Here is a 14,657-nt window from a genome sequence, read left to right on the forward strand (position 1 = left end):
AGGTGTACGTTTCTGATTAGTGATCCAGTGAGTCATAGCTAGCAATGCAAATGCCAGCTGAAGAACTGCATTAGTACCAGAGGCTGAACTCGTGCGCTTCAGGGTGACTCACGCGTTAAATGTGCAACGTTAAACCATGTGTTGAGATGGCATTCTTGTTTAGTGTCCCCTTGTCCTGTGACTAGCCATGGCCATCCAGCCTCATCAGGCTTGTGTCATCCCTCATTGCGCATAGTCACACTCAGATCTCAACCTCCCACCTCTGCTGACGGGGTTGGTGCAATGCTGATCGGCCAGCCTTTAGAGCTAAATATGAGCTCATGTTGACTCAAGCCAGAAGCATCTGAAGTGTCGACACGGTTCCAGTTTGGGGCTCCAGCTAATGCAGCCAAGAACTTGGGTTAAAGGGTGCTTTGCAAAGGGTTTTTGTTTGTTTGCTTGTTTATCTTAAAAAGCAACAGCTGAACATGCCAAATGTATCATGTGAAGCAGAATTTTAGATGCAAAACTGAGTTTTTCAGGTGCTGTTCTGGAAACCCACAACTGCTTTGTATTTCTACAGATCTGAAAGAGAGAGAGAAGAAAAATAAGCCCTTTAGGCATTTAGCTCCTAGGGTAAAGCTACCTCTTTCTATATAAACTCATCAATTAATTCTGTTTCAGTTAAATGGTGTAACATTTCTGGTGCAAGCTTTCAGCCGCTGCAGATACAACCCCCTGTTTCCTTGTAGGCTTTTTGTCTCTTCATGGTGTCTAAACTCATGCACAAAGCAGAGACCAGCTTTCTTTCCTCAGTCAAGGGAATTGTCCATGTAGAGCTGATGAAAAGCTGGAGATTGGCATTGATGAGGCCAGCTGAGATCTGCGCTTCTCAGCGCCTTCCCTAGAGGGAGTTTGGGGCATACTGGAAGTTATTTGTACTGCATTGAGGTTTGGAGAGGAGGTGGCCTTCCAGCCGAGCAGCAGAGTCCCAGGCAGGGTGCTGGCAGCAGCCCCTGGCCTCGGTGTGCCGGGAGGCTGAAGCCCCTCGGCAGGCAACAGCAGCGTCCTTTGGCGATGTCAAGCAGGGTGTCCCCGCAGCCCTGCCTGGAACAGCCGGGCTGCTAAGGGCCACAAAGCCTGCAAGTCCCAGCTGGTGCTCGCAGTAGCGTGCTGTCCTGCGAGCCCCCCCCCCAAGCACCCCATCTTTCCTCATGTGTCGAGTGCAGCCACCGAAGAGGAAGACAAACCCGCAGTCCCGTGACAGAGGCTTGGCAGGTCTCTATCCTGCTTTCCTGCCGCAGCTGGACTTAAAGATGCTTAATGCATCTCCGTAGGTAACTGTAAAAATGCATTCTTTGCTCCACGGTCTCCCCTTCCCGTGGGAGGAGGCTTCTGCTCGTGGAGGTGTACTGCAGCAGGGCCACCGGCACTGCGGCGGGGACTCCCGGGCAGCGGGGGGCTCGCCACACGTTCTGCTGGCAGCTCAGAGCGGCGTGCTGGAGGATGCTCTTCCCTCCTGGTTGCCATGGCATTTTCCCAGCGTTCACCGCAGGATGTCAGGCTAAGGATGGGGCACTCCTGAGGCTCAGTCCACCTCTGCGGCTTTTCCCCATAGACGTGGCCCTGCAGCCAGCAAGGGAGCGGGAAAGCACAGGCTGTTTAGAGATAAGCTGATGGAGGCTGGGTATTTGCAAAGCAAGAGTCTCTGGGGGCTGCTGTGAAAACGTAGTGATTGAGAGAGCACCTACCACAGGGAAACACGCCCCTCGATCTGAGGTGACACACTGATCTGACACCAGCTCAGTGCTTCCTGCCACTGGTGGCCAGGGAGGGTCTGTTTTTGATGTTGATGTGCATTGCCTACAAGGAGACAGGGGCATTGTGGGTAGCAAGTCTCAGCATGTGTCCATGTCACAGCAAGCACAGCTGGCTTCACCTCATCTGGTCACTAACATCTACTAATCACAGCTCATCCACTCATCCCTCCGAGTGAGTAGAAGAGCAAACAGTGACTCTGCCTCATGCTTGTCCAGAGCGAGACTTGGGAAGAGCAGTGAGGGGTTGTCGTAGACCTCGGTGAGAAGAGCTCTGGGTTCCACCAAGACTGTGTCAGTGCCATAGTGGCCCAAAAGAGGGAAGAGTTAAAGCCTGAAGGGTTCACTCATTGCTGAGTCTAGCTCAGCAAGGTCCAGGAAGGTCCCACAATGCAGCTGTGTTACCACCCAAGCACAGGAGAAGAACTGTAAGAGCTGTTCCTTTCAGGGCTTTAGTGGACTAGAATTGGAAGTTGCAGAAAAAGGGCTTTTCCTCTTGTACAGAGAAATATGAAGGGACCCATTCAAATTTCAGTTCTTCTGTCAACAAACAGGAGGCAAAGCGACTGCATGGAAAGAGGCCTGCATGCTACCTTGGAGCAGTTCTGCAGGCAATCTGCCACGGTTGCACACACTCTCTGATGGGAGCTTAGGAAGAGATTGGCTTGGAGAGTCCTGGGGGCAACACATGAGGAGACTGGAAGTCTCCTATGGATACTAGCCCTACATTTCCTTTTCCTACAAAGAAGAGATCAGGGGCGGACAAAACAGGCTTGCTGCAACGAGATGTAATGTTTGGTTAAGGCATAAGCAGCTCTTAGGTCTGTAATGCTCTGACCCTGCCAGAACTTTGCTGTTGTAAATGTTTACTGATACTTTGGTTTGCTCCCAATTCTCCCTGTCACATGATGGAGCACAGACAGGCACAAGCTCGTGGCTGAAAGACTCACAGTCCAGTGACAGCACCATCGGCAAAATTGCCCAAGAAAAACCATAGCTGGAGGCCGAGACCCTCTTGTATGGAGAAGCATGAGAGGGAGAGTGTTTAAAGTGTGTTTAGAAGTCCTCTTGCTCTTCTACCTCACTCCTCCAGTGTAGCAAGATGGTCACCATAACAGAGCTGGGACACTGTCCCTGGAGGTGCCTGCCGTTCCCCAGGGGATAACCACGCGTCCCTCTTGGCCAGCCAGCCTACTCTGGGGCTGCCCAAATGCCTCCACCACTGGGCTAGACCCTCTAGCTGAAACGGCACAGTCTTCACTTGACCCTGCTATTAGTGATGCGCAGTGGCTACCTGACAGTGCTTTCCACCTGCAGTCCCCTGTTTGGCCAAGCAAACCCTGCCTGGAGCAGCACAGCTGCCTGACTGAGGCAGCCGTGCTCTCTGCACGGCTCCTGGCCATTTCTTCCCATTCTGCGTGCAGCCGCTTGGCCTGCAGAAAAGGGATAAAACTACGAATTAAAGCAGTGATCATTTGACGTTTGTAGCCACCGTGCCAAACTGAACCCTTGCTGGAACGCCCTGACACAGCGAGGGCCCTGGCAGTGGAGATGAGGGAGATGAGCAGTCTCTGCTTGGAGGAGGTGCTGTGTCATCTAGGTGAGACGAGGCCTGGCTCCCTCCCGATAGCCACAGTTGGGGGATTTCACAAAAAGAAGGTTTAGAAAGCTCCATAGAGCAGCCCAGCACCCAGGCAGCGGGTGCAAGGTCTCTTGCCCCTGTGAGGAGATGCAACATGTCCTGCCTGCTCCCTGGAGAGCAAATGTTGAATTTTCCCCTCCCATCCCAGGGCAAGTCCTTTGGTGCAGCACAGACCTCAGCAAGGGATTCAAGCAAACTTCCATACCACAGGAACTGTGATTATCCGCTCTGGGAAACACTAACTCACTTGTGAGGCCCTAATAATATTCCATTGACCTTTAGCTGTAGCTGTTATTCTCACAATCATGAAAGCAAAACACTTAACACAGCTATTGGGTAAAGTCAGAAAAGATGTTGAACTGTATTTGCCACTCTTTCTTGTTCTTGCTGTGGGGCATTTTTTTCTCATGCATATGTTGTTTCCTTCCCCTCCCTCTTCTGCCCTTCCCCAATCTCTGTCCTGTCCCTTCCCTGTCTCCTCCCCTCCTCCTCCCTCTCCTCCCAGCTGTTACAAATAGCACTGTCGAATCCTTCAGGCTTTGGCTGTCGAATTCACGCAATTACGAATGTCCCATTTCCTGTAGTAAACACACGGAGGTAACCTCAGCCACTCTGGAACGTCCCGACCTTCACTGGCCCCAAAAGCCCCGCGTCGGCCATTGCCTGGGTCCCCTCGCTGCCCCCGGGATCGCCCCTTCCCCAGAGCTGCCCGGGGCTCAGCCACCCACCCCAGATGGCGAAGCCTTTCCGGCCGCCGCCGCCGCCGGAGCCCCCAGGCCCGCACAGCACGGGACGCCCTGCCGAGGCGCCCAGGCCTGGCGGCGTGGCCGGAGTCCTGTGGTGCCGCTCGGCCTCAGCCCTGTGCCGGCCTCGGGCCGCGTGACGAAGTCCGTTCGCTCTTCTCCGTCTTGTTGCTGCCCTGGACCGGAGCTAACATTCTCTCTCATTGCCTCTCTTCCTGCTCTCCATCTGCATGTCCGCGCTGCTCTGTCTAGAACCGCCTCTGGCCTCCGGAGGGTGGGCGAGTTGTGTAAGTGAGCATGTTCTCATCCCATAGCAAACTCACCTCGTCTCCCCGCGCCCGTGCCGGTCCCGCTTCCCGCTCTCCCGGCTGGCCGAGAGCGGGCAGCGGCGCTTGCTCTGGCATGTGAGTGTCCCCCTCCTGCCCTGGTGTGCCCCGGTAGCATGTCCGTGTCCCTGTGCTGTGATGTCGTGTGCTGCTGCTCGTAGGTGACGACTGAGGAAATTCCCTCCGGCTCCCATGGCATTCGTACCGTGGCCCGGACGAGACTGCGTGCCCCCGTCGCGGCTGCCCCGGGGGACATCCAGCAAGGGCTGTGCAGGGGCAGGGCCCCCTTGGCGCAACCCAGCCCCGTGGGGAGAGTCCCCAGCAAGGATGGGGCTGAGCCGGCTGCCACCCCGGGAGGCAACATCCCCTTTATGAGCCCCAGCAGCTTCCCCCCCCCCCCGCAATCGATGCACAAGGCTCCCCCTTCCCTGCGGGTTCCTGACTTCCCAGTCGTGGGCTGTCCCTAGGTCACCTTCTGGAGCAAAAATCCCATGAGGCAGAGGTGGCAGCATCTTACGCTCTTGCTACCCTGAGATCATACAGCCGTCCCAGGCTGGGGCTCAGTTGACCAGCGGGGAGGGGGGGCCTGGAAGAGACCAGCAGGGCAGTGCTGCCTTTGGGCAGGCACCCGGAGCCACAGGAGCTCCACCCTGGTGACCCATGGTGGGTGACTTAGGGTGTCCCCCAGGGAAGTCACTGTTGGCACAAACCTAAACCATGGATAAGTGTTTACCTGAGAGAGGTGTAGGGAAATCAGGGTACAGGAAACTGACCCCTCTTCTCCCAAACTGGTTAATGGTTGCTGCTGGAGGAGTCCTTGCTGGTAGAGCTCCTTGGCCATGTCCCCAGCAGGTCTCAGTTGCTACCAGAGTTGCTGGAATCCCTTTGCAAGCCTGTGGCTGATGAGCTATGTGCATTCACCAGGCTGGGCCAGGCAGTGAGACCCTGAGAGAGGCCGTTCCTGTCTGCACGCGGTCACTTGTGTTGAGTGGCAGGATCCCTCTCCTCACCAGGAGGTGACCTGCAGGCCTGGGAGGGCACTGGAGGGTTTGAGCTGTGGCATGTGCCCCCTGATCCGGGTGCCCACCAGGCGAATTTCCCCAGTGTGCATGGCAAGCTGTGTGGTCTTGGTCGTGCTTCTTCCGTGTTTGTCCGTCTGTCCTGGTTTTTTTAGCTGTAGTGTGTATGAAACTAGCTACCTACATCTGTGTCGCTTCCACATGTGAACGCAACCCCAGAGCCCATGCAGAGCTCTGGGCAGTCTCATGTTTGATTTTACTTGTCATTTTCTGCCAAGTGCTGAATTTCCGAGTCTGCACCCCCTTCCCGGTGCCCAGCTGAACAGGGCCAGTCCCGGGAGAGCAGAATGGCAGCGCTAGGAAACTCCTCTTGCCAGATGCCCTGCACCACCACTGGGCTGGCGGTGGCTGCTGTACCGCTTTCCAGACAGCCGCACGGATGTCTTCCACAGGGATCAGCTCTGCTCCAGTCCCAGACTGTAACACACGGCTGGTTTAAGCAGAGGTGTGGGAGACTCAGAAGCCATCTGGCCCACTTCGGTCCTTCTGGTAGAGCAAAAGGTTGTAGAGCCCATAGGTCTGGCCAGAGACGGAGCACTGCTCTGGCTAGAGCTGGGCGGAGAGATTCATGCCTCAGGTTCTGCACAGCAAATCTTGCTTCATTTGCGTGTGGTCAGCAGTGGGAGGGTCCTCACGTCATTGCATATGCCCATGTCTTCATGCATTCAGTCCTGTTGCTGGTGTCGCAGAGCGTCTTGAGTGTTCAGGATTGCACCCAGGGGAGATCTGCCGCCCGTGTTAGCACTGTGGGCACTTGGCTCATCCCTCAGCTTTGTGCTACCTGGCGCAGGACAGAGCAAATTTAGTCTGCTCAGTCTGTTTTCTGCCCCCACATTGTTAGGACGCTGCCCAGCAGCCCCAGTGGCAGCACCAGCTGGTCAGAAAGCATTTGGGGATGATGGCTGGCTGCACTGAATGGGAGCCGGCTTGTCCCCGTTCCGCTGAGCCAGCGTTTCAGACAATGGCAGTGCCTGCTCCCCTCCAGCACCATCTGACTGACCGTGATTGTCAGCTGATGTTTCCTCTCTGTTGCACAGCCCTGTTTGTGTGAAAGCTTTGGACATTGTTTCGCCCGCGCGCAGCATCCCTGCCTGACTCCGAGCGTAAGCTGCAGCCACCCTGCGCAGCCGTGGGAGCGCTGAGCACAGCCCTGATGAGGGGCCCGAGGCTGCAGACAGGCTGTGGCTCAGCTCCAGTGGAGCAAGTGTGAACGCATCAGAGCCTTGGCTGGTACTTTCCTGCAGGCTGCAGCCCCATGCCTGTGCTCAGGGTGCTGCAGCGGGCTGCGTGCCTCCCACTCTCCCCATCGCTCCCTGCACCTGCCTGCACTGCCCAGCGGCGGAGGGAGCCCTTGCCAGGAGCTGTGCTCAGCGTGTGAGCAGGCTGCGTAAACACGAGCAGGAGAGGGGAACAGCAGGCACTGCCTCTGCCTGGGGCCCGTCACGAGTGGGGTGTTACTCCCATTTGCTTCCTGAAGAGGTTAGGGTTAGGGTTAGCTGCTGTCTTGGTCCAAAAGGATCAGTGATGAACCTCGATGTGTAATCCATGCTGGCTTTCACAGGTGCCTGCTTAGCTGAGCACCTTTAATGTTTTCTTAGCACAGGTTTTTGCATTTAATTCCCTGGAAGGGAGGAGTGCTGTAAACCCAGGGTATTTTTAGGGTGCACAAGCAAGGAGACTCAATTCTACAACAGGTCTAAGGTACCATCAGTTCAGATGCACAAGTGCTTGCTGCTGGCTAGAGGCATGGGGTTAGCTCTGTGTAAATAATAAGCTGTCTTCTGACCCTGTAGATTAACCTTCTGTGCCATCACAGTTAAAACACTGATTGGCCAGCTTCCCTGCTCATTAGCTGCACAGAGGGTCAAGCATTCACTGCAGACTGTGGTCCTCCTCCCCTGCAACAAAATTTGTCACCTAAAATGTAAAGCTTCAGACCTGCTTTCCTCCGCACGAAGAGGGTGCTTGGCCCTGCACCCAGCCCAGCACTGGTACCAGGCAGAAAGCAGAGCCCGTAACCCAGGCTCAGGTTTTAGTCGTCGGTGAGATGCACAAGGCGAGCTGGGTCTGAAGGAAAGCAATGAAATGGCTCAGCTGAACCTCCGTGTCCGGACAGCCACAGTGCCTCTGCCCTGCCCGAGTCTCAGGGAACCACCCGGGGCTCCAGCGCAGCAAGAGGCAAGCCCAGTGTTTCTCAAGCAACACACACCGCTCTCTTCTTGCCCGTAGCACTCGCAGTAAGCACGATGCAGGCTGCATGAAGCCATGGTCCCCTGCTCTCCCACGCGTACTCCAGTGCAGGGCACGCAGTGGTGTCCCCAGGGCTTCACATAGCCTGCGCAGTGCCCACCATCAGGGATGACAGAAGGGATCCACTGTCTTGGCTCTCAGAGCTGGGAATCAGGTACTGAAAAACAAACATGCCCTCCCCCAGCTCATCCGAGACCAGCAAGGAACAAGAAATAGGAAGAGTGCCAAGTCCTTCTTTTCTGGGTACTTTGTGGACTAGGACCTCACTTCTGAGCCTTTAGGTGCTACCAGAGGGCCAGTAAATGACAGCTGGGCATCAAATGCCACAGCTCTGCGAGCAGCCAGTGGCTGTCACCATCCTGTCATCTTCTGTGCAGAGGCTGCTGAGCACAGAGGCACTCTGCTCCAGGTCAGACACCTGTGAGTGTGAGCCAGGAGCTCAGGAGAAGACAGGACAGGCTGTTCTAACCCCAAAGACAGGTCCTGCTGAAGTCTGTAGGACAATGTGGTGAGCTAGGAAGGTCAATTAGTCTTTTGAGGTCAGGGGAAAATGCTCTAGCAGTGAACAGCAAGAATGACTACTGTTATGGCTGCAGAAGTGTGATCAGAGAGAAGAGGAGAATTACAGAGTGAGAGAGAAAAAAAGGCAGTTTTGAAACAGGAAGGAGACGTTACATTGAGAAGCCACAAAAAGGATTATACCTCCAGGGTTTTCATGGCTGGCTGTTTTTTTCCCCAAATCCAGCCTCTATATTTTATAGGGATAATGTCTTATACACCATTTGGGAGAGCAAAAAACTAAACAAACCCAGCAAAAGTGCAGTTTGCTCTCATCTGACCATGACAGGCTGGTGTGGGAAGTCTCCATAAGAAAGGCACTGCATTCATAGGAGGACCCGGGGCAGTGGACAGTCCATAGGTGAATATCGTCCTTTCAGCATCTTGCCAGTTCAGGACTCCGTCTTCGGTTGCACCTTGCACTGCAACAAAACCCAAAGCCTCGGAGCAGCAGCTTCATCCTTCTGTTATCCAGGCACCAGCCAGGGTTCCCCATCTTGTCCTTCCTCCACCCCCCCGCCCCAAACACACACACTGCTTCCCCACATCAGCTTAAGGAAGAGTCACAACTTCTTGGCTCCTTTTCCATCAGTCCACACCTGCAGGGGTAGGCCCTATTTCCATGTGGAGGAATTTATACAGAGTGAAGAAGAGGAAAACTGTTATTTGTTATGAGAGGGGAAATGCAGGAGCAACAGTTTCGTCAGTGATACCATCCCATTGCTTAGATCTTCAGCTTTGTCCTCCCATAATGAGGTAAAACAGTGACAGTCACCACAGCTTTTTGGAGTGGATTTTTCTACTCTGCTTAAAGTGATTAGACAAGAATCCAGAAAATCATTCATTAAACCTAGTGCAGCTTCATCCAGGTCAGCCTGAGATGCTCATCGGGTGAGAAGAGCTTCAGGCCCCCACTGTTTGTCTCTTCAGGCATTTCCCAGAAGTGCACCCAGAGCTGACGGCTGTGCTTTGAAGGCATCCAGAGCTGGAACGGACGGGTCTTCCCCTGTTGCTTCAGTTGGGTCCACATCATCTTCCAGCCTGGCACATGTGCCTTATTTTCCATTCATGTCTGCTTGCCTTTGCCTTCCATGGACTTGTTCATTTTCCTGTCCCCGCTAGTCTGCGCAGAGTGTTTCATAGTTGATGTCTTCTGTGTGCGATGGTGTTCCTTGACCCTAACCTTCCTCTCCGATGTTCCAGGCCAGCTGAGCTGGCTGTGCAGGTCAGACCAGGGTTCAACCCGCGCTGCCGGGATCTGCTGTGGTGGCTGTTCTCCTGACACCTGACTGTAACACACACAGGCTGCTTCCAGCACCCACCCCAACCAGAAAGCCTACCTGGTGCTGCCCATGCAGTGTAGCCATAGCAGCTCAGCCCAGCAGCAGTTTAGGAGTTATTGCCCCATGCTATGGCATGTAGGAAGTCACAGCTTAAGCAACTTAATATGTTACTCTGGTTTTCAAAAGTAATTGTCTACAGCTGTACTGTAAAGCATTCTCCTACTTGTAGCTCCTGTGCTCAGGGAGCTTCTGGCCGCATCACTGCACTACTCTCCTGCAGTCTCAAGTGTGATCTACAGACTTCGCTGGCCCTACGTGATCTGGCATTAGGGTTTGTTAAAAACTTGCATTGTTAAATGAGGGTCTCTTGCTGAACATCCAAATAGCAGCACAGAGCTGGCCTGTTTCACACCGTTGGTTGCTATGTGTTCATTTGCTGCTTAAGCTGTAGGAATCAGCTTTCCCATCTCTTTGTCATCCCCACTGTCAAGGAAGATGCTGAATCTGTGCTAGTTCTAGGACTTCCTCCCTTGTCTGCTCTTGCAATAAGCAGAAGGAATTAAGATCCCGAGCAGACTGAAGAAATCTAGGACTTCACTTAGGTGTAGAAACTGAAATCTCTCCCCTCCTTTTTCTGGAAAAAGAAAAGGTTTGCATTGTACCATGGTGTGACATGGATGCAGGAGACACTGGCTCTAACTAGTCCCCAGTGCAGAGGTCTGTCAGTGGTACACATGCCTTCAGGCAGGAGAGTTTGTCCTCTAGACTGTTTCATTGCCCTGAGTATCTTCCACTTTGTCAGTGTTGGCAGGTCTGCACTCATCTGGGGACTGAAGTCTTGGTGTGCTGCCTGCATGGTGGCTGAGTGCCTCCAGCGATGTGTGAGGGATGCTTTGGGTTCCTTAGCATTCCCCTCACCAGACAGAAAATTACAAGTGGATTGGCTGTGATTTGTTGTCTTATCCGTGGTTAGACACAGCCCTGAGACTTGAGCTGAACACAGCATGCTCTGACTCTGCAGATGCTTGGCTCGAGGGACCCATGTTTGTTCCACACTCAACAGTCCTCAGGAAAGTCACTCCTGGGCAGGCAAGCTTGTGCTCTCCTGCCAGCTGCCCCTCTCTCAGAAGCAAAGTCAGCAGTCCTTGTTCCAGACTGCGGTTCAGGAGCTGGGCATCGGAGACATAGGAGAGAGATTATTAATATTGAGGAATTCTTTCAGAGCAAGAAGTAAGACTTCAGTCTGAACATGTTTTACAGAGAAAAAAATACCAGAAATGAAGAGTCGAAATAGCTTGTCAGTTTTCATTGTGGAAGAAGGTTAATAGCAGACAGGTATTTTTGTAGTAGGGTCTCATTTAATTTAATAGATTTATTAATCGTATGAAAACCACCATGATTAATGAGAATTCATGATTTGCAGAAAACATGAAGTTTTGGGGGACACTGAACTTAGAGAGGACAGTGAAGAGCTAGAGGGAAACTTGCCAAGCTAAATGAGTGACCTGCATGACAGCAGAGAAAGTTCAGTGCTAATAAATGTAAAGAGATGGGCAATGGAGGGCAAAAGCTGATTCTGCAGGCCAAAGAGCACAGTCCCCATGAATTGTGGCCATCTGATGGTGGCAATGTTCCTGATTACTCCAGTGCACCACAGGCACTGAGGAATGAAAGCTGATACTGAAATGGTGGGGACTGGCAGGGAAAGTTGGGCATTGATGGTGCTGCAGGAATATGTTGCTGTTTGCTTGCTGCATGTGCACCAAAGAAGGTTGAGGACACTGGCAGAAAGGTCTGGAGGAAGGTCGATCAGCTCAAGCACTCTCAGCATAAAGCCTCCTAGAGGGCTCTGCCACTGGGTAGCTCCAGCCAAAAGGAATGACCTGGAATAATGGGCTTCTGCACGTTGTTACTTTCTCATCGGGGCATTTGCTGTTGGCTGATGGCAGGTCTGCGCTGGCCCTCCACAGTCTGAATTCACAGACTCACAAAATGGTTGATGTGGGAAGGAACCTCTGGAGATCATCTGGTCCTCCCCCCTACTCAAGCAGGGCCACCTAGAGCAGTGTGCCCAGGACATTGTTCAGTCAGGTTTTTAATATCGCCAAGGATGGGGACTCCACCACCTCTCTGGGCCACCTGTGCCAGTGCTCGGTCACCCTCACAGTGAAGAAGGGATTTTGTATGTTTAGATGGAATTTCCTGTGTTTCAGTCTGTGCCCGTTGCCTCTTGTCCTGTCATGGGCACCACTGAGAATAGTGTGGCTCCATCGTCTTTATTCCCAATATTTATACACACTGATGAAGTCCCCTTGAACCTTCTCTTCTCCAGGCTGAACAGTCCCAGTTCTCTCAGTCTCTGCTACTGCGTCAGATGCTCCAATACCTTAATCATCTTTGTGACCCTTCACTGGACTCTCGTTCCAGTAAGTCCATGTCTCTCTTGCACTGGGGAGCCCAGTACTGGACACAGTACTCCAGGTATGCTCCATTGGTGCTGGGCAGAGAGGAAGGACCACCTCCCTTGACCTGCTGGCAATGCTGTTCCTAATGGAACAGGACACCAACAGCGTTTTTTACTGCAGGGGCACATTGCTGGCTCACATTCAACTTGGTGTCTGCCAGCAGCCCCAGGTCCTTCTCTGCAAAGCTGATTTGTAGTTGGTCAGCCCCCAGCATGTACTGGTGGGTGCGGTTGTTCCCACCTTCTCAGGTGCAGGACTTTGCATTTCCCTTTGTTGAACTTCATGAGATTGCTCTTGGCCCATTCCTCCGGTCAGTCGGGGACACTCTGAGGGGCAGCACACCCATTTGGTTTATCAGCCACTCCTCTATTTTGTGTCATCTGCACAAAATGTGTGTTATCTCCACTTGCTGAGGATACCCTCTGCCCCATCGTCCAGGTATTTAATGAAGACATTAAGAGGTGTTGGTCCCAATAGCAACCCCGGGGGGGTTGTGTACCTCACAAGTCATTAGCCTCCAGCTGGACTTTGTGCTGCTGACCACAGCCTTTCGAGTCCAGCAGTTCAGCCAGTTCCCAATCAACCTCACCTTCCACTTGTCCTGTGCATACTTCACCAGTTTGTCAGTGAGGATGTTATGGGAGACGCTTTTTGAAAGCCTTGCTAAGTCAAGATAAACAAAATCCATTGCTTGTCCCTCACCCACCAACCTAGTCAGGTTGCCCACAAGGCTGCCAGGTTGGTCAGGCATGATTTCCCTTTACAAAAAGCCATGCTGGCCACTTCCAATCACTTTCTTGTCCTCAGTATGTTTGGAAATAGTTACCAGGATGATTTGCTCCATCATCGTCCCAGGGATTGATGTGAGGCTGGCCAGCCTGTCATTCCCTGTGTCCTCCTCCTTGAAGACAGGAGTTCTGTGGTGTTACGGTGACCGTTTTGCCGAGCACCTGAACAGTGGCTGCAAGCCAAGACAGGCATCAAGAGTGGGCTGCCACTTGCCAAATATTAGATTTAGACCTAAGCATGTTGGTTGCTATAACAACTCAATGGGCTGTGGAAGGAAAAGAAGAGGGATTGCTTTCTGGATGCTGAGCTTCCTCCTCACTGATGGCCCCGGCACAAGCAGGGTGCAGCTGATTTGCTGGAGAGCCAGCGCAAGGTGAAGCCCTGCAGATACCCCCCCTTAGCCTCCTTCTGCCTGACTGCCTCATGGCTTGCCTTACCCACCACACCATGGAGTGTCTGGAAGGCTTTCCTGCCTGGTGCTGTATGGGCTGTTTTCCCAAACACCAAGTTAACAGGTTATCCACTTGATCTGTTTTGGCACTCTTACTGACCGCCTTCCTGAAGGGAACAGACCTGCAGTCTGGTCCAAAGGAGCCATCCTTGTCAGAAAAGGGGTAGAGAGGTGCCCTACCTCTCAGTTCTCCCCAAAATGCATACCTTTCCAATGGAAATGTCGTCTTGGCAGAATCTGAAGTTTTGGGAAGTTTACCTGGGATTCCTAGGCAGGTGGCACACTAGTCTGAATTGCTGCAGCAGAGCTGTTTCATGCATGGAGGTACCCACTGATTATACTGTGCTTGTGCGGTACAGCAGTTGCTTTTGGAAAACATCAGCTTTATTGCTTATGCACAATGCAGTTGCTGAGCCCCTTCATAAAGTCTCTGACCCCTGTGAAAGCTCTTTTGGGAAACATTAGACCAGTTTCACGTGTTCAGCACTGCTGAGCTGTCTGTGCATTGTAAGTCCAACATGTGCCAAGAACACAAGAGCTGTGCCTGAGGTAACCGATCTTTGCAGACCATGATTCACAGGACCAAGCTGCCTGATTTGTACGACTTCACGCATAAGCGCTGCCCATAGGTTCTGCATTTGTTTCTGCTCAGGAGACTCCATACAGAAGTGTAGCAGCCCTTAGAGTTACAAAATTTAACAGTTCTCTCCTGGTTTCCTCATTCTTGTGTTCATCTGAAGAGGAACTCTTCCAGTGTTTCTTCAGCATGATCAGCCCTCCAGATGCTGGTGGAGTTACTCATTGCCTTCAGGAGAGACAGTACATTGGGTACAATTAACCCCACTCGTTTGTATCAGTTTTGCAGGTGTTCCCTCGCAGCATCCCTTTGTTATTCTACTGTGAAAGAGAAGAACTCAGAAGTGACAGATTTATCTTCCCTAATGAAAGTACTGGCTGCACTAGTAGAGTCCTAAGAAAAAATGACAGCAGGAAATTAGATTGCCTTCAGTGAAAAACCTTGTTCTCAATAGTTCTTCAGATAAGCCTCACGCGCTGTTGGGCACCCTGTTCCCTGTGGGCTTTCTTTATGGGGATAAGCTTATCCTCTCTTTGAATTCTTTTGCTGAGAGCCAGGAACAAATTTCTTGCCAAAATTCAGTAGTTAAGGAAGAGCAGTGGGTTGGCAAATGGTCCCTGAGAGCAGCTCATCAATCTCCCGGTAACACAGCTCTGTCTGCCACTGGTGCCATGCCCACTGTTGGAGCAGGGTGGCTG

At 52.6% G+C, this 14,657-nt stretch overlaps 1 protein-coding gene across 14 annotated transcripts in view; it reads left to right on the forward strand.

The window, feature by feature from the left end:
• SHANK3 (SH3 and multiple ankyrin repeat domains 3) overlaps window positions 1–14,657 on the forward strand; it is a 396,403-nt gene that overhangs the window by 369,645 nt on the left and 12,101 nt on the right. Inside the window, exons 25-26 of one of the 14 annotated variants that reach the window (XR_011327682.1) lie at window positions 563–615; window positions 4,434–4,468. The exons of 8 other annotated variants lie outside the window; for them this stretch is intronic. Coding sequence is in view for 5 of the 6 variants with exons in the window: in XM_069801398.1 (XP_069657499.1) it covers window positions 4,434–4,468 (35 nt within the window). In the remaining variant the exon portion in view is untranslated. Of the gene's footprint in view, window positions 1–562; window positions 616–3,943; window positions 4,152–4,433; window positions 4,469–14,657 lie in introns of those variants that run through there. 5 more of the 14 variants (XM_069801403.1, XM_069801402.1, XM_069801400.1 and 2 more) reach the window with 5 other exon arrangements.

Source organism: Haliaeetus albicilla, chromosome 14 (genome assembly GCF_947461875.1).
Source record: "Haliaeetus albicilla chromosome 14, bHalAlb1.1, whole genome shotgun sequence".
Taxonomy (NCBI): Eukaryota; Metazoa; Chordata; class Aves; order Accipitriformes; family Accipitridae; genus Haliaeetus; species Haliaeetus albicilla.